This window comes from Zootermopsis nevadensis, unplaced genomic scaffold (assembly GCF_977971745.1).
Source record: "Zootermopsis nevadensis isolate Lab colony 2312 unplaced genomic scaffold, Znev_1.0 Znev_ptg000011l, whole genome shotgun sequence".
Lineage (NCBI taxonomy): Eukaryota > Metazoa > Arthropoda > Insecta > Blattodea > Termopsidae > Zootermopsis > Zootermopsis nevadensis.
The window spans coordinates 12,585,001-12,608,500 of NW_028259143.1; the positions used below are offsets into that span (position 1 = coordinate 12,585,001).

At 38.6% G+C, this 23,500-nt stretch overlaps 1 protein-coding gene across 8 annotated transcripts in view; it reads right to left on the minus strand.

Moving 5' to 3' along the window:
* Positions 1-23,500, minus strand: part of LOC147874082 (uncharacterized) — a 145,973-nt gene that overhangs the window by 93,908 nt on the left and 28,565 nt on the right. For 2 of the 8 annotated variants that reach the window (XR_015534772.1, XM_087347344.1), the window contains exon 2: positions 15,029-15,115. The exons of 2 other annotated variants lie outside the window; for them this stretch is intronic. Coding sequence is in view for 2 of the 6 variants with exons in the window: in XM_087347344.1 (XP_087203470.1) it covers positions 15,029-15,115 (87 nt within the window). In the remaining 4 variants the exon portion in view is untranslated. 4 more of the 8 variants (XR_015534774.1, XR_015534773.1, XR_015534775.1 and 1 more) reach the window with 4 other exon arrangements.

A 23,500-nucleotide genomic window follows, 5' to 3' on the forward strand; every position in this document is an offset into this window, starting at 1 on the left:
TGTGTTCTTGGTTATGGTACCCACACCATCCCCCAGCAAATTGACATCATCAGCATAGGCAAGTACCTGGTGCAGACCATTCAATTTTAACCCCTCCTGAATCCCTCTGGCATTCTTGATGACGTGATTTAGAGATAAATTAAGAAGAATTTTGGACAAAGCATCTCATTTAACCAAAATAATGTATCAGATCAATAACACTTACACGGTGTCCCACAAGTCCCGCAAACCGAAGTTCGTCATTACAAAAAAAAAATTAAATTGTCCTTCACTTTTTTGGCTCATCCCGTGCGTCTTTTGTCTTTAGTATCGCGAAAACGGTTAACGAGCTAAAAAGTGGTTTCCCGCATCATTACGAAGCCTCACGTAATATTCCAGGTTATCTTCTTCATACGACTGCGCTCGCAAATAATTTTGAGTAATAACAACACTTCGTGCTTCTTGCATTCCTACCACACAAACACATTATTTAATAAGTAATCCTCGGGTTGAGGTACTTTTGGGACACACTGTATGTAACATGAAAGTGCTATAACTGTAAAATTGGTACATTGGTCGTATGTTTGTTTTCATTGTAATGAAGGGTTTACTGCACAAACATTACCAGCCAGAACATCCAAGTTTACTCGGGGATTTGTTTAGATTTTGTTAAATCTTATAAAAATAATAGTCTAGTAAATAACGCAAACATTACATATAATATATTTAATTTCATATATATTTACCAGAGGTATAAGAATAACTACAATTTCAAGATGTCAAAGATAAGTTAGTGTTAAAATTTGAAAATTTTCGTGGCTTATCACATTGTCGCATGTACAACAGAAATGCCCTTATTTTGCAGAATCAAAACGTGTATTTCTCTTGTGTCGGTAAAAATAGCTTCGTCATTTCACCTTCGTAATTTACCATTGACCCATTAGCAATTAATGTTATTGGGAAGCTCCTATTTGCAGGCGGTACACAATTCAAATCTCCGAATTCAAACAATCTTCTTATACACACGTCTTCATAAATCACTGACAAATTTGTTGACATGACTTCAGCTGCTCGACTGTTCAGAACCGATCCATCAAAGTGATTCTTCAGAAATTTCTGCCACTTAGCGACACATGGAAAATTCCTTTTCGATAAAAGTGTGCCTTGTCGTGTTTTTGCACTACGCCCTTCAATTTGTTAGATCATATTTAGATTTAGTAAACCATTCATTTCCCCCTCTCATATCTTTATTTCCTCCTACAATGATGTAACTACTATTTCATTGGCTTTGTTTTTTATTGAAATTTGTTCCTCTCTGAAACATTGGGGGTGTTAAATTCTTGTCTTCCCTTCGTTATTTAAATTGTTTACAAATTCTGAAGTAGGTCTTGTAATTTGTGTATTCCCCGTGTGTGCGTGTGCATGAATGCATGTAATATGTATGAATGCATGTATTATGTATGAAAGCATGTATTATGTATGTATGCATGTATTATGTATGAATGTATGTATTATGTATGTATGCATGAATTATGTATGAATGCATGTAATATGTATGTATGCGTGTATTATGTATGAATGCATGTATGATGTATTTATGCATGTATTATGTAAGTATGCATGAATTATGTATGTATGCATGTAATGTGTATGGATGCATGTATTATGTAAAAAAGCATGTATGATGTATTTATGCATGTATTATGTAAGTATGCACGAATTATATATGTATGCATGTAATGTGTATGTATGTATGAATGAATGAATGAATGAATGAATATATGTATGTATATATGCATGCATGCAGGTATGTATGCATGTATGTATGTACGTTTGTATGTATGTATTCATTTATATATGCATGTATGTATGTAATAATGTATGTAAGTATGCCTGTAATTATGGATGTAAGTATGTATGAATGTATGTATTAATGTATGTATTAATGTATGTATGCATGTATGTATGAACGTTTGTATGTATGTAATAATTTATGTACCCATGTATGTATGTATTAATCTATGTAGGCATGTGTGTATGAATGTGTATGTATGTATGTATGTATGTATAAATGAATGAATGTATGTATGTATGCATGTATGTATGTATGTATGTATTAACGTATGTAAGCATGTATGTATGTACAAAAGTTTGTATGAATGTATTAATGAATGTATGCATGTATGTATGTATGAATGTATTTATGCATGTATGTTTGATTTAATGTATGTATGCTGTCGGCTGTCCACAACTGCTTGTTCAATATATTCTATGCTCATACGTTTTTAAATATTGGTTATATGTTAAACAAATAATATTATTTTTTTAAATGTGCATAATTATTTATATTGTTTTAAAACGAATTGATTAGTTAAACATTTAACCAATAAGATTCCTTATTTTTTGGGTAATTTCTGTTCATAGAATTTGTTTAGTTTTCATTCATTAATAATATTTGTTCCTTACATTTGCCTCGTTCGTGTTTATTGAGTTCGTTTAATGCTACTTAATTTAATTAAATATCTTATTTGAATTAGCGTGATTTTTTTTCAGTTCCCGCTTTACTTTTTAAAACTATGTAATCAGGGCCACTTTATCCAGTGGGAAAATTGGGCAGCTGCCAATAGTCCTTTAATTTTATGGGGCCCCTCCGCCAGACCGACGGTACCGCGTTCTTAAACTTGCCCAAAGTTTTTCCAAATTTCTCTAGAAACTTTTTTCGGACGTGCCAGCAGTAAGTCTGATGATACTAGCATTCTTACGGCAAAATTTTATCCGATTCTGCTATTTGGAGCGGGGAGCGCTCTCAGAGTTGCACACATATTAAAAAGTTAGTTCGCTTGTTCTTTGGATTCACCTATTTGGGATGTTGAAACACAAAGGACGTTCAAAACGTTTCTTTACCCGTGAGTAATCTTGGAATTTCACACTTCAGCTTGAATGTATAAAATTTAAACCGGGATAATTTTTAGATTATTTCTTTTCACCCTTTCCTGTAAATTCAGTTTTTGTTAATATAAATACATTTTGTGAAAACCTAGATAGTTTATAGATTAAGATTTTTAAATCTCTCAGTAGCGTGAATTTGTTGTGAATCCTCCCTATTTTTAAGAAATGGGACAGTGGACCCCAAGATCATGTTTTTCCATAGCCCCACCACTGCCTTAAAGTGGCCCTGTATGGAAGGCGTGATAATTGTTCATAATGGTTCCATCTTTCGCGTTTTGTAAATGTAGTCTGAGCATGTAATAAAATATGTTTGTTCCTTGATGTGAATGAATCTGATGTCCTTACTTGTTGTATGTGTAATAACTCTCAAACTTTCTTTTCTTTTTCATCGTTTGAGTTTTACCTTTATTTTTATTTTTACGCATTTAGGAATAACTTTGTAGGATCTGTAAATCTGAAGATGGCCGTCTTCTGGGTTGTTGTGCCATGTAGTCTGGTAAAAGTTTACTGACGTTTCAGAGGTCCTTGCCCTGATGCTGGAGACAGTCAAGGACCCCTGAAACATCAATTACCTTCTACAAGACTACACAGTGCAACAACCAAGAAGACAGCCATCTTTGGACACATTTTGTGTACAAATGTTTTGTTGAATTATACAGAGTGAATGTCAAGTGTCTTCGAATTCCTTATGTTATGCAGTCCCACACAACACTTGTTTATCAGTGTTTGTTTATTACGCGTTCTTTGCGCAGAGAGCATTTTCAGTTGGTTATATCTGTCCGTCAGTCCAATCAATTCAACCCAAGAGCCACTGGATGTATCTGGATGAAAGTTGTGCCACTCCACATAATTGGGATTTTATACCTCTTCCTAAATGTAGGCTGAAAAGAACGCATGAGGATATTTTGCGTATTCCTGTACGGAGTACAATTTGCGAGCTTCTTTAACTACAGCAGGACTTCACCCCTCCCTTTATTTCTTCATTTTGTTTCCTTCGCGTTATATGTGATCATATATAATCGTTTTAATCTTGACTGTACCCCATTACAATGTTTCTACAAATTCTTTAAATATTCAAACCAGCAAGTGCCTTAGTTTAATATATTTTCAATTCAATTCATTTATATATTTTGCTCGACTGCACAACAAAAATTTGAAGGCGCTAAACATTCATTCTAACAGATACTGCACTGCACTGAATTCTAACATAAATGTAACACTTTATGTATTATTTTAAAAACTGTTAAATATAAAGCCTTAAATCTAAATAGACTTGTTTCTTTTTATGTATTTATTTTTAACTAGATAACCTCTCGTATAATATTTATAAACGTCTTCAAATAAAAATATTTGTTGTTATTTGTACATTATTATTACTCCTTTTTCTCTTTTCCACACCAATTGACACTGTATTTCAAAACTTCTGTGTTATTTATTTTTCATAGTCTTGTCATAGCCACGCAACCGCTGCTCTAATTTCGTTCATGTATCATCTGGGGGAGGGGGGCAATGGTCCAGTTCCACACAGAAATACTCTCACCCAATTGTAGCAATCACAAAATATCTTCATGTATGGTGCAATGCATGTATTAGGGTAATTGTTATTTACTGTAAAGTGTAAATAACCGGTGATTATATAAAATTCTTTAAAAAATTTTGCTAGTAAATTTGGGTAACAGCCGCTCATAATAAACTGTTAAATTATATCGTAGGATATTTGTATATCATTATATTCACTAATCTATAATAATTCTTGCTATCTTTAAGTACATCTTTATTACACGTAGGGAAACTTTGTTTCTACTGCGCGTTTGGTAACATGTCTTTCATACAATGTCTCTGTGGAACTTGAACCGCTAACTCTCCATCTTTCATATGACGAATAAATTAATATGGAGGAGTTGTGGAATTGTGCCGAGAGGGTAGAAGCGAAGAGCTCTGAAAGAAACCCGTCTTAGCGCCATTTTGTCCGCCACAAATTCCACATAGACTGACCTGGGTGTGAACACGAGCCTCCGCGGAAAGAATCCCACCTCTAGCCCTAACCACCTGAGCTGTGACGCGGCTAACGCAGGTGTTTACTTATAGAAGTCACTGTGTGATATATTTTTCGTAGTTTGATGTAGACGAACGGTCAGCTCCACGTTTGGCCGCTTTATCTAAAAACAAAAAGCCTCAATTAAACAGGAGGCTAGGAGGGTCTGGCAGCTGTTTGCGACGAAATGTCCTTCTCCGGATTTGAACCAAGTTCGACCAGATTATACCCAGTCACTACTGCCCACTCGCCGAGGTGTTGCGGCTTGTCACATTTGACGTGTTCGGTTGCTCTGGGAGAAACGCAGAGTAAACTGTCTCTTATAACTCCGTATCTCTCGCTTTGTGATAAAGAAAAACCAGATTCAAAATGGACCTCTTCACAAATGCTACTACCTATGTTATTTCTCTTTGAGATGTGGCAACCACGTGGAAAGAAATATTTTGTTACGTGTTTTTTTAAAAAAATTAAAAATTAATGTTGAGTGTGCAGCGCATAGAACGCATTACTAGGAACTTAGGATAGAAGAACAGCATATGATCATTTTATTGTAATTCGAATTACGGATCCCACTACCCTCGTAAATAAATTAAACTTAAACGAGTTTATCTGATCTAATTTCTCACAATAAAATGTACTGTGAAAACGTGAATAAATAAGAAAAATCATGTGACGTGTCTTTCATGACTCATGTTGAAAGTTTAATTATTATTATTATTATTATCATCTACTTCGATCTCCGCAGAAATTAAGTGAAAGTAGGGTTATCCAAACTGGAGTCGTCACGCATTTAAGTAATTTCGATGTAAAAAATTTCTGCCAGTTGGTATTCCTCTTAGCTTTAGTTTTCCGCTTAACATACTCGAAATAGCAATCTAACATTTTCAAAACTGTAGAGAAACGGACAGCGAGTCTGATACTGATACATTTGTCGTCAGGGAAATCACCGGCTTAGTTGCGTCTCAGGTATTAAACACATTTTTGTACACAAGCTTTTTCTCTACGATATTTTTCTTCTCTGAGATCTCCCTTTCACGCATCATTCCTTGAATTTTCTTCTACAGGTGAAATAAGACTAGTGACATTCGAGAAAATGTCGTTCAACGTAGTGAAAGATTAGATTTGAGAAGCTTACATCAGAGCAATAAGCAAATGCCGACAGGAAAGTACGCCAACTGTGTATGTAGATGAGACGTACTTAAATGGTTCTGACACTATATCGCATGAGTTTACTAACGGGAATGCAGAAGGTATTAAAGCTTCGATAACGTCTAATTATCATCCATACAGGTGAAGTTAATACAGTTAAAATTTTTAATCAAGTGCGAAGAATGATTACTTCTTGAACCATACATTTTCAATATGGTTATTAGTAGTAGCAGATATAGGTTAGTTATTTGCTTAACTGGGACCATTTTACTTAAAGGAGGCGAGAACAGACATCTTAAACTCTCTCCTAATATTTATAACAGAACTAAAACAAAATACTATCACGAAGAAGTTAATTTAGGAAATTTTATGAAGTATATAATTTATGTACATTGTCAAATACGGATCCTTGATTCATAAAAAAGTTATGGTGTTATATTTTTTTGTATATTAGGTGATTTGAGTAAAAGTTCATTCCGAACCGGCCTACAGATACAGCGACAGAACTGGACAACGCAATCCGGCACAGTGTCCAGACTGACAGGCCATCTACTGTAAATAACAACGAGTATATCATGAAAAAGTGGTCGAATTCCTGTTATATCCGTTAAGCAGATGATGCGACGAAAATAAAATTATTTAAAATACTTAAACTGAACATACCTATAGTCATGACTTTACTGTTTACAGTGTTTCGGTGTGACATAAACATGATGTTCTGCCCCTATAACATCCGGCGCCGAAATAAACATATTTCATTGGCTACTGTTAACAACTGAGCGGCTGCAAAGAACGCCACATTCAAGTGAGATGACGAAAAAATAACCTAAGACAATTCTTATTCAAAAACAACAGAGTGGTTATCACTCCTGCTTCGTATTCGGGAGGTCTCGGGTTCAAATCTCGGTCAGGAAACCTGCGACCCTGACTGATGTTTTTCATGGTTTTTCTCAGTCCCTCCAGGCAAATTCCGGGATACTACCTAAAATTAGACCACGACCGCTTCCATGCACATCCTTTTCCAATTCACTATCTTCCTCTCATTGGACGCTATATAGTCTGAGTTAATGATAAAGTGTCGTTAAATAAACTATAATAACAACAGGAGAGTGGGTGTTAATGTGTGAGCATGTAAAATAAAAAATTACATCTATAACGAGCATGTAATGGTGAGTATTTTCGAAAAATTTGTTATAGACCTCTAGTCATTTGATTTGAATTCAACACAAACCGAGGACAAAAATAAAAATGTAATGGATGAAGCAGTTCCATTATCATCGGACTCAGACTGAATAAGTAGTGGACCGCGGTAGAAACACAATCTAATGTTTTTAGCAAGAGAGTACAATACTGGTCTCAGCCTGTTCGCTTTCTCCATTTGCCCGCGTTATGCGTCTCTACTCTAGTAGGCCGGGCCTCAAGCAAGCAGAATGAGGAACTAGGGCCATAAAATTGCGATCCGCTTCTAAATCCAGACTTACATTTTATAAGTCATTCTGACATAAGTTTTTCTTGGTTATCCATAACATTTCAAACAGTTCAAATCGTACCAGAGGATGACATTTACATGTAAAATGAAAGACAGTTGTAAACCTGATTCAAATGTCTCAGGATAAATAAAGCTCAGTGGCGAACTGTTCGTGAACACTCCCTGGTAAAATCACGGCTAACCGTGGCTCCCCTATGACGAGTTTAAGATCCCGCACACTCCGTAATAGAGAATAAGCGAAACAGAATAAGAAGGAAGATGAGAAGTGGATGAAGAGAAATTGAAAATAGAATGGAAATAAGATTATAGAGTCATAACAACGATGATATTCTTAGTGATGAGAATATTATACATCGTCAGTCACTTGTCAAGTAGCTTTAGAAGCTGATATGGATCATTTTGCTTTTAGACAGGTCGTAACACCCAACTGCGACAAATATTTATCACGGAGCGAGCGGCTTAATGACCCCGTGACCACTGGCGACCTGTAGCAAAAGCCAACACACGGGACCACCGGTCCACAACCGGTTCCAAAATACATTTCCCGGAGACGAGGACGAGCGTGTTTTTAAGCTGTAGGAGAACCCGGACGGAGTTCACGGACGGGATCTCCTACAACTTCAGTACCCTGAGGATGAAGATGGTTCTCAAAACGCTGGTAGTTTCTCCATTAAACCATCTTACACGGCTGGTAGCCCGAGAAGAATTCATTCTATGACAGACGATATTCCGACTGAACGAATACAGCATTTAAAATGCGTTGGCTGTGATGTGAAATGAAAAGGACCAAGATATAACTCAGAGGGTTCAAAAACGTCTGGTCATTTGAGGCACATTTCGAAGAACACTAAAGGGTGGAGACAAAATAGACAGATAAGATTTTATTACGTTATAGTCTTCCCTGCCTTAATGCAAATTACAAGCACAGAAATAAGCAAATTTCAAACAGCAGAAATACGTTTTCTAAGGTCAATCTAAGGACGTACAAGACAAAAACGTTTCAGAAATGAACACGATAGAAATTAATTGGGAAACAGCCAGTAGCATATAAAATAATGCAATACAGAAAAAATTAAATTACACATAGAAGAAAAAATTCCCTGAACACCGGTCAAAGGGACGTCACTCTAAAGGGCGCTCCTGGAAACGATGGAAGGCAAACGAGAGACTGCAACAGACGACGTCATAATCCACAGAAGAAGAAGAAGAAGAAGAAGAAGAAGAAGTACACATACAGCAGCGCATTCAATTGTAACTCAAATGAGTACCACGCCAGACAGACAAATGAGGGAGTACAAATACATCTCGGCACTACATTTATGTAAGTTGGTGGCCTCACGCCTCGGCTGCTTTACCCCCGAGGAAACGAATCCGGTACCTACTACTGTAATCTTGATACTTTCGGGGTGTGGAAGTGGGTGAAGGAGGAAGGAGGAAATATAGCGTCTGCCTTTAACGCTTCGGACTTCCTGCATTCCTTGCAAGTATCAAGATTACAGTCGTGCACTGTAGATACGAGGCCGGGTAAACCCTAGATCTGATGTCAACGTCGCAACGAAGAGATGAAACTTGGCGTGCCATTTATTTACAAATATTCGGATAAAAGTTGCCAACACATCGCACAGAGAACACCACAGATGATAGGGCGCGGGCGAACAACATGATTACCCCACGACGCGCTGGTCATTTGTTTTAGTCAAAAATAACTTGGTACAAAGAACACGTGTAGACAGACAATCGAACGGAATTTGACTCCCTGGAAGAGATGGACCCCCACGAGTTATGAGTTTGAATCCATCACTGTCACTGGGACACACCCACGACAAACTTTCAAATTTCTCTCAGTCTGTAGTTTGACAACTAATAATCGTACGTAATCCAAGAGATGGATCAACCCACCCACTTCTGGACTAAACCCTTGTTTTAATAACAATTTTACTTACAGCTTAGCACCTTGTACCCAAGTCGCTTTCATGTAAACAAATTTAAATTTACTTCCACAGTAAATCAGATTACAAAGCGTGCCAACCCCGCCAATAAAATGCTAAGATTCAAATTTTTCACGAATATAGGGAATAAATGCGTAATTCATTAATGCATTGTTCAGTTCTAACTCAAAGCGCGTAAGTTGATGCTTCAGTGCAGATAACTGTTTACCACTCATTTCTGACTTCTACCAAAATTATACTGGCGTCGCGATTTAATGATCACCCTGGGCCCGTCTGCATATGGCGTACCTAGCCTCTGCGTTCAAATCTAAACGCCGAGCCATGGACTCGTCAGAACACACATCAGCAGACTAACTACGGAATGTCAGGTGATTCACTGCTAAGCAACGCGCCTGGCAAACACATGATTGTCGACCAATGATTGTCGACCAATGGCGTTTCGAGGCGGTCAGCTCTGACGCTAATTGGAAGGATCATAAAATTGCAAATATTCTATTCATATTACGTCTTCGGTAAAAGAATCTATAGAAATCTGATTCTCGGGGATGTAATAACGAGTGGACTTGTAGAAGTGGCCTGAAGATAAGACTGTGTACAAACTAATCACACGTCTTTACTACCCAGAAGAATATCGACATAAAACCTGTTCTCTCTGGGTTAGCCCTTCAATAAACTGGATAATTATAACTACGATTAACTCTTCCCTTATAATAATCAAATATTAAACTCACATACAACTGTTCACGCTACTTGATACTTATTCGTATTTACACTGGCAAAAATTCGCACCTTTATAGCCTAGATCCTGTCGAATTTTATAACAAAAACTACCAAGGCTTCGCTTTTTACTGTTTTTGGCCAGAGGTCAGGTTCGTGTTAACCCGGCTAACACTTTCAAAAAAAGGCCTGCCTTAATTTCATGGTTCAGTAATACGTGTTCCGTACATTGGAACAGATATAAAATGAATCATTAGCCAGCTCCAGCCAGCCAGGAGTTGTTAGCCAGATATTTGAGGCTTACACTCGTCGGGAATAGTTTATGCAGTAGCACTGAACGACGAAAGTAGACAGATTAATTTTTTGTTGCCTTTTTCATAATGTTAGCCGGGCTAACACTGCTAACACGGTTAATTTCTCCGCCCATGTAAAAATAATTTTAAAATTTTACAAAATCAACACAATACAACCAATCCGACTCAAACGTAGTCTAAACTTAGTGTTGACCTTGACTTTTTTATTTCTATTTTTTTGCCTAAATAACTGAAGCATTTGCTGTCGTGTTGCGATATGACGTTTTCGAGAACATCTTATTCTCTTATGTAAAACTGTTGTTATAACTGTCCGATCTAAATGAAATCTCAAATGGCTCCGCAAGTTTTCGTAAAATTATCCAATGCCAAATTTCATTAAAATCGGTTTTTCCATTCTCGAGCCGTTCCATGTGTGGGGACAAGTGAGAAGGGTTGAGCGATTTTAAAATTTTTACCTCGGGGCTGCGAAAGCTCCTAGAGACCTCTGGTCAAAATCGGGGGCTCGCAATTGCACGGCGATAGAAAGATAGCTAAAGAAGGCTGTGGGATGTATAGGTCTACAATCTGTGGTACATTTAACACCGCTGTCAGCACTTCAGATTTTTTGCGTCGAATGATAATATGATTCATAAATAATGAATAAAACTGAAATATAATTGTGATACGTAGAAGTTATACAGAATACTGAAAAAACGGACAACGAAAACAGAGGGTGTCATCAAAACACAAATATGAGAGATAAATACAATCAACCGTAAATTAAAATATGTTAAAAGCCTTGGAGGTACTCTAAAGCAGTGGTATTCAATCTGGGGTACGCGTAACCCAGGGGGTACGCGAAGATATCTTAGGAGGTACGTAAAATTTAAAATATATATTATTTTATGATAAACACTGAATAATCAGTAATGTAATTTATTTAATTTATTTTAGATGTAGATTATATACTATGTATAACTTGAATTATACACCAACAACTTTGGGGTACAAAGTTGAAGAGAAATTATATCTGGGGGTACGCGAACAAACAAGGTTGAATACCACTGATCTAAAGCAGTGAAGAAACAGCGTTAAGATAGAATGCAAAAGAACAAGGCGCCTTTCTGAAATAAATCAATATTGACACCAATAAAGTTTCCAGAACGGTAAAGGGCGCGTTTAAAAACTACGTGTATTCCAATACTTCAGGGTCTAGGATCAAACACGACGGACTGTCGCCTGTCAAATGTTTAAACACATGGAATTCGAGAACCATGGCAACTGTGGAAACAAAAGACGTACATATGGAATAAGTAACAGTCAGAATATTTTTCTGTTGATCGACGCGCTTTCTAAACGTAAAGTATCCGATGTTGTGTCCGCTTCAGTATCTGCAAGAAGTCCACGAAATGCCCTCCGTGTTCTGCCAGATGCGTCACAGATAGGGCGAAAAATTGTCAAACTTCGAAGGAAGTGAAAACCGGTTTCAGAGCGAGGACAGATGGGTAGTCAAAGCACACGAACATTAAATCTTTACAAGGCGCTGGGTTAACGAATAATTAACTGAGTTCATGAGTAAGTGATTCACAGTGGGTTACAGTGTCCGCGCGGTCTGGAACCGTAGGTTCGAATCCCACTCAAGGCATGGATGTTTCTGTGTTGTGCTGTCCTGTACAGACAGAGGTCTTGCGACGGGTTTAAAAATCGTCCAAGAATCCTACCAAATGTTTAAATATATTTTAAAAACCCTCTCCTATTTGTTAATGCCAAGATCCTGCAGGAATGAACAGCCAAGATATAAGTGGTAATTAAATGAGTTAATGAGTGGGATTGATTTCTATGGTAACAGAGTAAGTTAGTGAGGGAATTATGCAGAGTAGCATAATCAATTATTCCATTTGAATAGAACTTAAATTTTTATTGAATAGTTTTTTAATTTACAGAAATAAATTAGAGGCTTGTGAAATTAATATAAACCCAAGAGCGTACAGAAATTATTGAAGCGTCACTAACAATTAATCGCTAAATTTCATTGAAGCAGAGAGAATTTAACAGAAATTTTAACACCCCACGGCAGCAACAAGCTGGTGCAAACATTACAGCCAAGAGATCATGAAAATCGTCACGAACACTCCAGCGTTTTCCTACAGGTGATTAATTACGTGTCTTTCTGTATAATGAACTAAAACGGGAGAGAACTTAAGGTAGACCTAATGAGTAAATAGAGAGGGTGAGTTAGCGAATTTCCAAGCAGTTGAATTTATGGCATAAAGAGCAGATGATTTGCTGAGTGGGTTCTGTAACTTCGGATTCGTTAATGGAAAGGAATTTATTGACCTGACTGAGTAATATAAACTTTTCGAGGAAGACAAGTAGTTCGTTTACATGCCTCTAATAAACATTCACATGAACGCAATGAAGAAGGTTATTATACTTTCGAATTTATAATTATGGACACGGTCAACTTCATTGCATAATAGTGTATTTCTAGATGATTCCATAAAATGTTTCCACCAGTTTGTTAAAAACTTTTTTACATACCTGAAACACAAAAAGACACTGATATTCTCACAACATATTACTTAGCAACATGCGCCGATCGTACGATCGTATATACTTACTCATCAGATGATGTGCCGCTTCGTTTTATGTAGTAGTTGAGGAGCCCAGCTCTATAGGAAAGTGAACACCGGAGCGAATTGTTACAAGAGTTCTGCTTCCCGTCCACAGCATGACGTCACAACGCAAAGTTCTGACTCTTTGAAGCACTTTTCTGGACAAATTGATGGATTTGTCAGTCATCCCTATGCGAGTCCTGAACCTCGCCTACAGGCTGTTCAAAAACTAACTACTGGACATGAGTCGTTTGTATTCTAAACACTAACTAACTAACGAACTAGATGGCTTAGGGAACTCGAAGGTTCATCACAGAACTAACCAAAGCCCTCCACCGGTCCCTGTCCTGGGCTAGCAAAATCCGATCGCCTTCAACTCTTATCTTCCATACAATTTTACAATTTTTTGCATTAACATGGTCATTCATATAGCCTTTCAGTTTCTTTCAAGAATCTGACTTGCATGAGAGACGACAAGCTGACCGAATGGTGTATCGGGAAGGATGTGGGAGGATAGATGATATATAACTAATTCAGATGACGAAGCCCCGTTAAATATTGTATACTTTTAAGGTGATCTGCGTTAAAGTTGTCGTTTTCTGGATTGTTGCGTTGTGTGATCTTTGGATTGTACCCAAGATTTCGGAAGAGTACGCTGCCTGCTTTACCAGGGCTTAAAACATTGTTTTCCAACCTAAGACTACACGGCGCAACAACCCAGAAGATCATTATCGTTATCCCGTTAAATTAATAATTAATTAAAAACTAACGTTCCACTTTGCTCACGCAATAAGCCATGTTACCGAACTTTGTGGTCGAGTGATTCACACTTGCGAGATACAGGATTCAAATCTCGGCTCTGAGACCGGTGGTTTTCCTCAGTCCTTCCAGGAAAATATCAAAATAGTACCTTAAATTAGGCAACGACCGCTTACTTTCACATCCCTTCCAATTCACTATCATCCTATCATTCGACGCTATAGAGTCTGAGCTGCTGATAAGCGTCGTTAAATAAACCACAAATAAATAAATAACAATCCATGTTCAGTAATCACTAAGCAGAGTTAAATGTTCACGCATTCTAGACCTCAGCACTAGAAGTCAGCGTATGCTCTGACAATTCTGTTTCTGGGTAAACAGTCCCAAGTGACTAATGGACAAAGAAAACTGTGTGGGTCCCACAATTCGTGTGGACACAGTGGATGCGTAGAAAAAATCCCAGCGGGAATCGAACTTGTGTCCTAGAACCACCAAATCACGCTACAATCGAATCTGGACGTCTCCGTTTCGAACGTCAGCCAAACCTGAGTAAAGTGTCTTCGTGCAGTTCTTTTTAGTACTTACAGGCAAATTCGTAAATAGCTTCAAATAGGCCAATACTGAGTTCTGTCTAATCCTCTTCAGAACACCAAACTATCGTTCTCAACACTCACGGGCAAGCAAACTGTTTTTAACACTTTTGATTTGACAGAAACTACCGCTACGTGTCACTACTGCTACGTCTCACACAACACAAAGGATGGGTAGTCAGCGGACCTGCTGGCTAACGCGCTGTTACAGTAAACATGCACCCACCCCAAGTCCGTGCAAACAGACAGAATTTAAGTAGTATCTATAGCATTTATCATTGTTTATGTAATAAATATCAACCAATACGACGCTCAAAACGGTTACCGCTGCAAAACATAATATAACTGATATATTTTTCTTTGAAAAAACAGAACAGTAACATAAAATTATACCGGTTGGGGGACTAGGTTAAGCAGCAGTAACAGCACTTCCCATTATAAGGGTTTGTTTAGCTAGATGCAGAGCAGCACAATACACTTCGGTAAAAAAGTTTTCCTACTTACCACTGCCATAAACCTATGTACTGCTGCTCCGCTCTGGTGGACATAAGACGAGTTATAATTATGGCATGCCTGACACTGGGTCCTGAACTGAAACAAAGACAATCATAGTATGTTGCACCATCGTGCTTTTCTTGCTTGCGAGAGTTACCATGTAAACTGTGATACAGGGCTTGACCTCACTATACTTGTGCGGAATTAATACGCTAAAACAAACGTCGATCTGGTCGGAATATACATTTACTTACTCAGAGACATCTGTATGATTTTAGCAACGACGTTATTAGACGTATATTAAAATATAAATAGCACGAGTATTTTTCAAATGACTTTAAGCAAATTGTTTTTAGAGTTCTTTGTGTGTACTGACAGACAGACAAACGGGCAAATTGATTTTAGCAGACACTCCTTAAGGATGGGAACACACCGAAAAAGGGTTCATATGACCATAAATGCTATATATGTCTTTGTAGCCTGTAACAGAGCCCTATACATAATATATTTAAAATAATATAGAGTGAACAAACCAACAACTATTAACACTATAATGGACACTATTGCCATACGCGTTTCGACCTCAAGAGGTCATCATCAGTAGCATCAGGGAAATTAATACATTTAGTCAAATGGTTCGAGCAAATTTCATAATTAAAATAGAAGGTAATTGACAAGATGACTGCACTAGATGCTGTTATTCACAGGAGTAAAACTCGCACTTAGCTGTTGATTCCGTTGTACGGTGGCCGTACGGTGGCTGTACCTGTGAACTCCAATTCTGGAGTTCACAGGAACAGACGACGCAAGTACAGCTCGCCGAGACCAGCAACGGCCACCGTACAACCTTGCATATAATGGAGGTATAGGTAGACGCATTCTTAGCTCAGACACTAGATCGAGGCCGAGCGATTAGCAGCACACTCCGGCCGCTTAAGTTCAGAGGAAATAACACCAGTAGCGACTCTGGTAACAAAAAACGTAAGAGAGTCTATAGTGGCGCCTATGGTGGGAATTGGTGGCTTCTGCGTTCGGCTGAAGTCATGATTCTCGTGGTCCGTTTTGTTTTGGTGGCCTCAGACGCCGTCATCATCTGTCCATCCGAGTGTAAAATAAAATTTTGTGGCGTGATTCAAGAGTTTTGATTAAAACCTGCCGATTTACTGGCCTTTAACAATAGTTATTCATAAGTTTGACCTACAGACAAAATTTAATCTGCCTCCTTATATGATTTCTGTAAAATTCTGAAGGCCTACAATCGGGTTATAAAGTTGTGAAACAAATCATTGTTTCCAACACAAAGACCACTGCATCGTTATCAAAATGCTTAACACACAATTTTCTTTACGTAACTGTTTTATTTAATCAAGACTATTTCGCAGGTATTTCAAGAGGGTTAACAGCATCTTTGTCACCCCTGACATCTCAAGATGAACATTACGTCTGTTGTATTGTCCTTACATGAAATTTCTGTCGTAAAAAGAAAGAAAATAGAAGAAGGAGCGAAGGTCAGTGCTTTGAGAAGCAACTACTGACATTTTTGTGACGGCAGACAGAGCGGGCCCTAGGGACTTCGGCCGATGATCTGATTTCGCAGGCGACGGTCGGACTGTTGGCCGGATTCAATTCCCCCCACATCCGACCGCGTGAGCTACCTCAGCGGTGAAGCAACACAATTCGTCAGATTCTCTATAGAAGCAGAGACCGGCTGCCTTCGTCAGTGACTCCAACCAAACACTGATCATTCATTCGAGCATACGCGTTACATTTATCCCGAGTCACCTCATTCATGCGAAGAGTTAGTTCAACCGGTAATTCGTGTTTCGCTGAGTGTATTTCTGATTTATTCAAGTCTTTCCACATGTGTGACAAGACACTTTTGTACCTACAACAGTCTCTAAAATTCCAATCCACTATTCAAAACTGAGCGGTTTCTGAGGAAACCGACATAGTAAATCCAATATTAAACTTTTTTGGAAAATCCTTAAAAACCATCCCAACATCTGAAATTCAATTTTTACAATTCAATTTCAAATGAATGCATTTACATGTATTGCAACGCAGAAATACAGCTACAGTTGTGTGTGGTTTACTTATACAAAATATAAGACAAAAATATATAAATGTTTTTATTTTAAAAGTACAGCAGCGTAGACAGAAAAAAAAACCAAAATTTCACTACTCATATTCCTCTAGACCAGTGGTATTCAACCTTTTTTGTTCGCGTACCCCCAGATATAATTTCTCTTCAATTTTGTACCCCCAAAGTTGTTGGTGTATAATTCAAGTTATACGTAGTATATAATCTACATCTAAAATAAATGAAATAAATTACATTACTGATTATTCAGTGTTTGTCATAAAATAATATATGTTTTTTTTTAAATTTCACGTACCCCATAAGATGTTTTCGAGTACCTCCGGGGGTACGCGTACCCCAGGTTGAATACTACTGCTCTAGTCCAGCGATACATAAGCGTGTTTGTTTGCGAGCCAGCATTATAAAATTCTTCTGCCTGACGACCCACAGTTTTTCAATTAGGGACAAATTAAATATATTTTTTTGGAAATACGCCAGTGTTATATTTTATTTATTGTTGTGTGAAAAAAAGTGCATTTACAAATACAAAAATAAACTTAAAAATTCGTTGGTAACATTTACTTGACTAAATCATTAATAATGTAAAAAAATTATGCTTTGAATTTCGCAACGCGAACCATCAAAACGTTCTCGCGACCCAACATTTAGGAACCCCTGCCATTCACTAATAGGTTTTTGCCGCATGGTATTATCTACATATGCGTGCAGGTTTAACGTAAAATATGACAATACTAACTACAGAAAACATTTTGAAATAAAGTCTTTTTTCATAGAAACTCCAAAATAAACCTAATTTCCAAATCGGCGCTGTTTCAGCACTATTTCAGTTGATATAGGTTCATGAACTAATCACTAAATAATTACTAGAAGTACTTGCCACTAATCTGATGCATTTTATACTTACCAGGATTTAAGGGTTGTAAATTAACTCATATTATTTTTACCTGCCAGGAACAAATTTTACTGTTCAGCTCACAACGTGATCCGTCCAATCTATATAAGCTTAATATACTTTTAAAACCCATCCCTGCGCTGAACAACACTAGTTTTGTCCCCACAATACAATTTAAAATATATTCATAAAAGGGGTTTTAAATTCATCTCTCCCGTTGCATGCTGCCCGTATGAAATTTTATGAGAGGCTATGATATTGACGTCCGAGTGCTGTTAAAATTGCATATGGATATTTGATTAAATGCCAGATAGATCTGTGGAATTATTAAATAACGTTCCGATTACTTTGAAAACAATACAGATACATTGCAGAGTAAAAATTAAATACTGATTTGAGCCGGGATAGCTCAGTCAGTATAGTGACTAGCTACGAGCTGGGCGACCGGGGTTCGATTCCCGACGGGGGCAGAGGATTTTTCCTCTAGTCTCTGAGTCCAGACCGGCTCTGGGGCCCACCCAACCTCCTCTACAATGGGTACCTGGGTCTTTTCCCGGGGGTAAAGCCGGCCGGGGCGTGATGCTGACCACTCACCCCCATCTAGTGCCGAGGTCAAGGAAGAGATGAGCTATACCTCCACTCCCCCCAAACGCCTACATGGCGTATAGTGGGAAAAACTTTACTTTACTTTATAGAAATCCAGTATTATTCTACAAGTGCCACGAATCAGCCAGCCAAGAAGCTAAAATTCCCTAGCTTAGACCATTCGCATAGGTGGAATTGGTAAACAGTGCCTTGTAAATTATAACTGGGTATTTTTGTCTTGGCTGAAGGCCTTGACATGCTCAGACCATTAGGTAACTCGCCCTCCAACTAAAAGAACTTTAGGTCGATGGGTGTCTATGAGTTAAACCCAGAATGGTTGACTGAAAACCCCTACGGCTGCAGGAAGAATCATTCTGGCTTTTCGCCTCAACCACTGGGACAGGTGGGACCTCCTTCTTTCGAATTATACACTGACATTTGTATTACAACTGAGGAAAAGCATGGACACTTCAGTGAGGGTAGAAACAGTGCAATTTTTCACGGCCACTCTTTATATAACCCACCAGAACACGTAGTATCTCTTGTCGACTGCCAATTCCTTCACGGGCAAAGGGGGTCGGTCTATTCTACTCGCAGTTCCCGGTAATTGGAACAACGGAGTTTAAAACGCATCCACTCGTGACTGGAGGAAGGGTAAAAAGGCTTTTAAAGTCAAAGTTAAATTCATCTTCACAAATAAAATTGTTTGACGTTGAAAGCTTCTACAAGTAAATTAATACTACTTTCTCCGTACCGGGTAAGGGAGGTTCATTAAGGCTCGCCTGAAGCAAACCTGCTTCTTGTGACGTATGGGAGATTGACCTCAGTCCCAGGCCACGGGTAACGGCGACACCGCGCAGCCAACGATAACAGTTTAAGAACTTACGCGAAAGGTAACCATTTTAAAATATTAAAACAAGAAAAAATGCCAGAATGGTCTGGAGGCATGGGCCTTGATCACTCGGATACTGGGATCGTGGGTTCGAATCCCGCTCAAGGTATGGATGGTTGCTAGTCTGCGTCTTTCTCTGTTGTGCTGTCCTGTCCTGGCCTTGCGATGGGATGATCATTCATCCAAGGGGTCCTAGCAATGTTTAAAAAGATTAAGAAATCTCCCGTGTATGAGGCGGCAAAAGGTCCTTCAGTGACGGTAGAGTTACTGGTGATGAAAAACGACGAATAGTTAACAAACAACTGGCTCGCCTTCCGTGAATGTGTCCGTTTGTGTTCTTATACAGTGCGTTCACTGACTGTCACTTGCCGGCTTCCGGCTAGAACTGCATAACTCACCACCAATAATATAACAATATTTTATCATTTCCGGGAGCCGGGCAGCATTCAACTTTATCAGTTTCTCTCAGTAACGGATCAGCGTAAAACTCCGTAAGAAATTCATGACACCGGAAGACTAAACCAAGAACTTTTGTCTCAAATTATCGTCTGTAACGAAACGAATAAGGAGACCGTTCAGGAGCAAAAATATTGCGGGAATGCATGATCCGAAATTTTATAATATCCTGACAAGTATGGTGTACTCCATGGCAACACTACTATGCATTGACAGTAGATTTCGCCCTTTCATGAACACATTTAGTGAAATTATAAACATTGCAGACAGTTTCATGCAGACGGAATTCTGACCACACCCCACTACAGTGCTCCCTTGAGATCCCCTGGCTTCCAACACATCCTGCACACCACGGGTAATACGATCAGTAGTTCCGTAGTATGTGCCTGTCGTCGGGAACAGGCTACCTTAAAACATCTTCCACCATTCTGTTTTATTCTGTCAAATAAATACGAGTATTGAAATGACGTACCGGGTAAGGTCTAAGAAAGTCTTTCGCTGACATATTAATTTTTAATTCAGAAACAGAATTTAAAAAACTAAGAACACTGACATCAACAATAGGTAGAGATCAGTGTTGTCCAAATATCGGTCCGTGGGACACATCAGGCCCAATACGACTTGTAAATAGAACAGTGAAATTAATTGTTAATTCGTTACTAGTTACTACGTTCATTTATTTTCTTTACTACGAAGGGTCTGAAATAAAAATTCGATTCATATCTCGTTTGCTGTTTTACGTACAATTGGCACAAATGATATTGGCTTTTAAAAGCCTAATGTAAAATGTAAGTTTTTCCAGGTAGAAGTTGTGTCAAATACAAGATGCTCCATAAATTAACGCTATAATAATACGTGCAGACTTCAATAACATTCATATATAAGCATATACTGTGGTACTTTCTCATTTCTAGATTATTATTATTATTATTATTATTATTATTATTATTTAGTGTTCTGTCTGACGACAGGTCCATATGAACAGGATCCTTCCATCCTTTTCTCGGACTGGGACCTGTTCATATACGTTCTTGGCACATGATCCAGAAGTGGTTTGCCATTGCCTTCTTCTGTGTGTGAATGGAGTAATTGTTGGGATGCCACGGAGGAAAACTCCGTGTTGCCTAGACCACGGCCTTGCCCAACACAAGTTATAAATTCGGGCACCGCCGGGAATCGAACCCGAGACCCCAGGATTACAAGGCCAGCGTTCTAACCACTAGACCACCGTGGCGGTCCATTTCTAGATAAGTATTGTTAAAGATAACGAAAACTGGGTATTAGTTTCCAAAAATAGTTCCAGAAGTTGGGTCCTTGGGTTCGCAGTATGGTACTTACTGTCAGACGCAGTCTCGCATAACAGCCATTATAAGCTCTTAGTCTAAAACGTCAGTCTTTAATTCACACTACAGCAAGTGTTCGAACAGGTGACCTTCTGCGTTCCAGCGTACCTTCTTTCCCTTAACCCGATGCCTAAATCTGTGCCTCCAGTTCTGAACATGACTGTACTCCACTTCAATGACTTACAAACCAGTAACTGGCTCTTAGTCCGTTGATGCACAACATACACTGGGCCAGCGATATTTTTTTTCCCGCTTTAAAGAAGAAAAGTTAAAACTTTGAAATACTTCACAAGTCTTCTCTTGTGTGAAAATGGCTGCCTTTTGGGTTGTAACGCCGTGCGTCTTGCTAAAGTTTACCGACGTTTCAAAAGTACTTGTCTTTATAGTAAAGGTAATGAGTAGCTTGTGAAGCTGGAAGATAGTGGAAGCAGTAAGTACCTCTGAAATGTTGGTAACATTTTACCATACTACACCTAGTTACAACCCAGACCACAGCCATCTTCATTCTCGCCGCGGTGAGAACCTCAAATCCTACTTCTCTTACGTCTTCAGAGACTGGGTGCCCCTGCAAGACATCCAATAGCCTACACGCAGTACGGAGTTGTCGGAGAACTTGCCGCTCAATCACGGCGTCAGACTCGTCATACAAGAGAAAGCTGAATGCTACTGGAGGTGAGAAAACTGCATAACGCAGGGCTACATAATTTTTACTCTCTAATAATATATATTACACTAACAAGTCAGTATGGCAATTCATGATGAAATCCGTAGAAGATTAAATTCAGGCAATGCTTGCTATTATTCTGTCCAAAATGTTTTGTTCCAACTCCTAATATAATTACAAAGACTAAAGTACTCAAAAGTGTAATTTAGGCATCGAGAACACTAAATTCTTGGACTGTGTCAATCGTCTGTATTTTTAAAAAGAACACTGCCTTTCTGAAGCTGCATCTACTTCCTTCCTCAGTTTATAAAATGGGGAATGGCACTTACTCAGTTGGGTCAGACGGAGAGTTCCTCTGTTACTGGCCCCTTCATAATTGATTTATAATATTGCAAGTTGTGCTGTATGGGTATGGAACTTGGTCTCTCACTTTGAGGAAAATTGATTGAGGGCCTTTCAGAACAGTTCTTTGAGGAAAATATTTGGGCCTAAATGGGAGGGGAATGTATCACACAGAAAAGAGCACAATGAAGAGCTTCACGGCCTTTAAGATTAAGAAAAAGTTGGATCTATACTACCTCTCCCCCAAGTGCCTACATGGCGTGTAGCGAGACAACTTTACTTTACTTGCCAGTCATTACAGTAGTTACTTCTTCCTGCTTCAATTATCTTCATTGCCAGAGCACAGATCCTTGTCAGGAAGTAAAACTATTTTTAAATATGTCTGATCATGGATTGTAGTTCCATGTTCAGGATTATGACAGCTGGGTTCCCTCTGGAAGGCTGTCATGCAAATACATCATTCATTCTACAAATATTAAACATACTGTTCTGAACACATTTCTGCTGAACTACTTTGTAATTTTGAATGTAAGACTGGGAAGTGACATGGTTACTTCAAGTTGCTGCTAACCACCCCACAGGAGAAACAGCATTATAAAAATTTGATTTTTGTTCTTGTAGGGGTAATATATCCACAGACTAAAATTACTTCTTGCCTTTTCTGCAGAGTCTGGATGAGCCTGAAGCAGTGTTGATCAACACCTGGGCACAGCAAAACTAGCATATATACGAGGTGCGATCGGAAAGTTTCAAGACTGTGTCAATAGAGGGCGAACCGGATGTAGTACGAGCTTCTGCCGCTAGGGGGTGCGGCCTACATTCATAGTGAATCAGTGTGCCAGCCGGCATCATCGAATTAGCATTTGGTTCTTAGTTACGGGCGTTTTGGTAGTGCATTGCACCGACCCTCCTGCGATTTCGGAATGGCGTGTGCATCAAATTTTGCCAAAGACTCGCCAAAACGGCTACGGAAACCTATGAAATGCTAAAGCAAGCATTTAGGGTGTCCGCAATGGGTCGTACACAAACTTTTGTGTGGCATTCACGTTTTAAAAATGGCCGAACCTCTGTCGATGATGACGAGCGTTCTGGACGACCATCTTCGAGCACAACGCCCGAAAATGTTACGAAGATTCGGCAGGCCATTCACGAAGATCGACGTCGTACCATCAACGACTTGTGCGACATTGTTGCGTGAAGATGTGA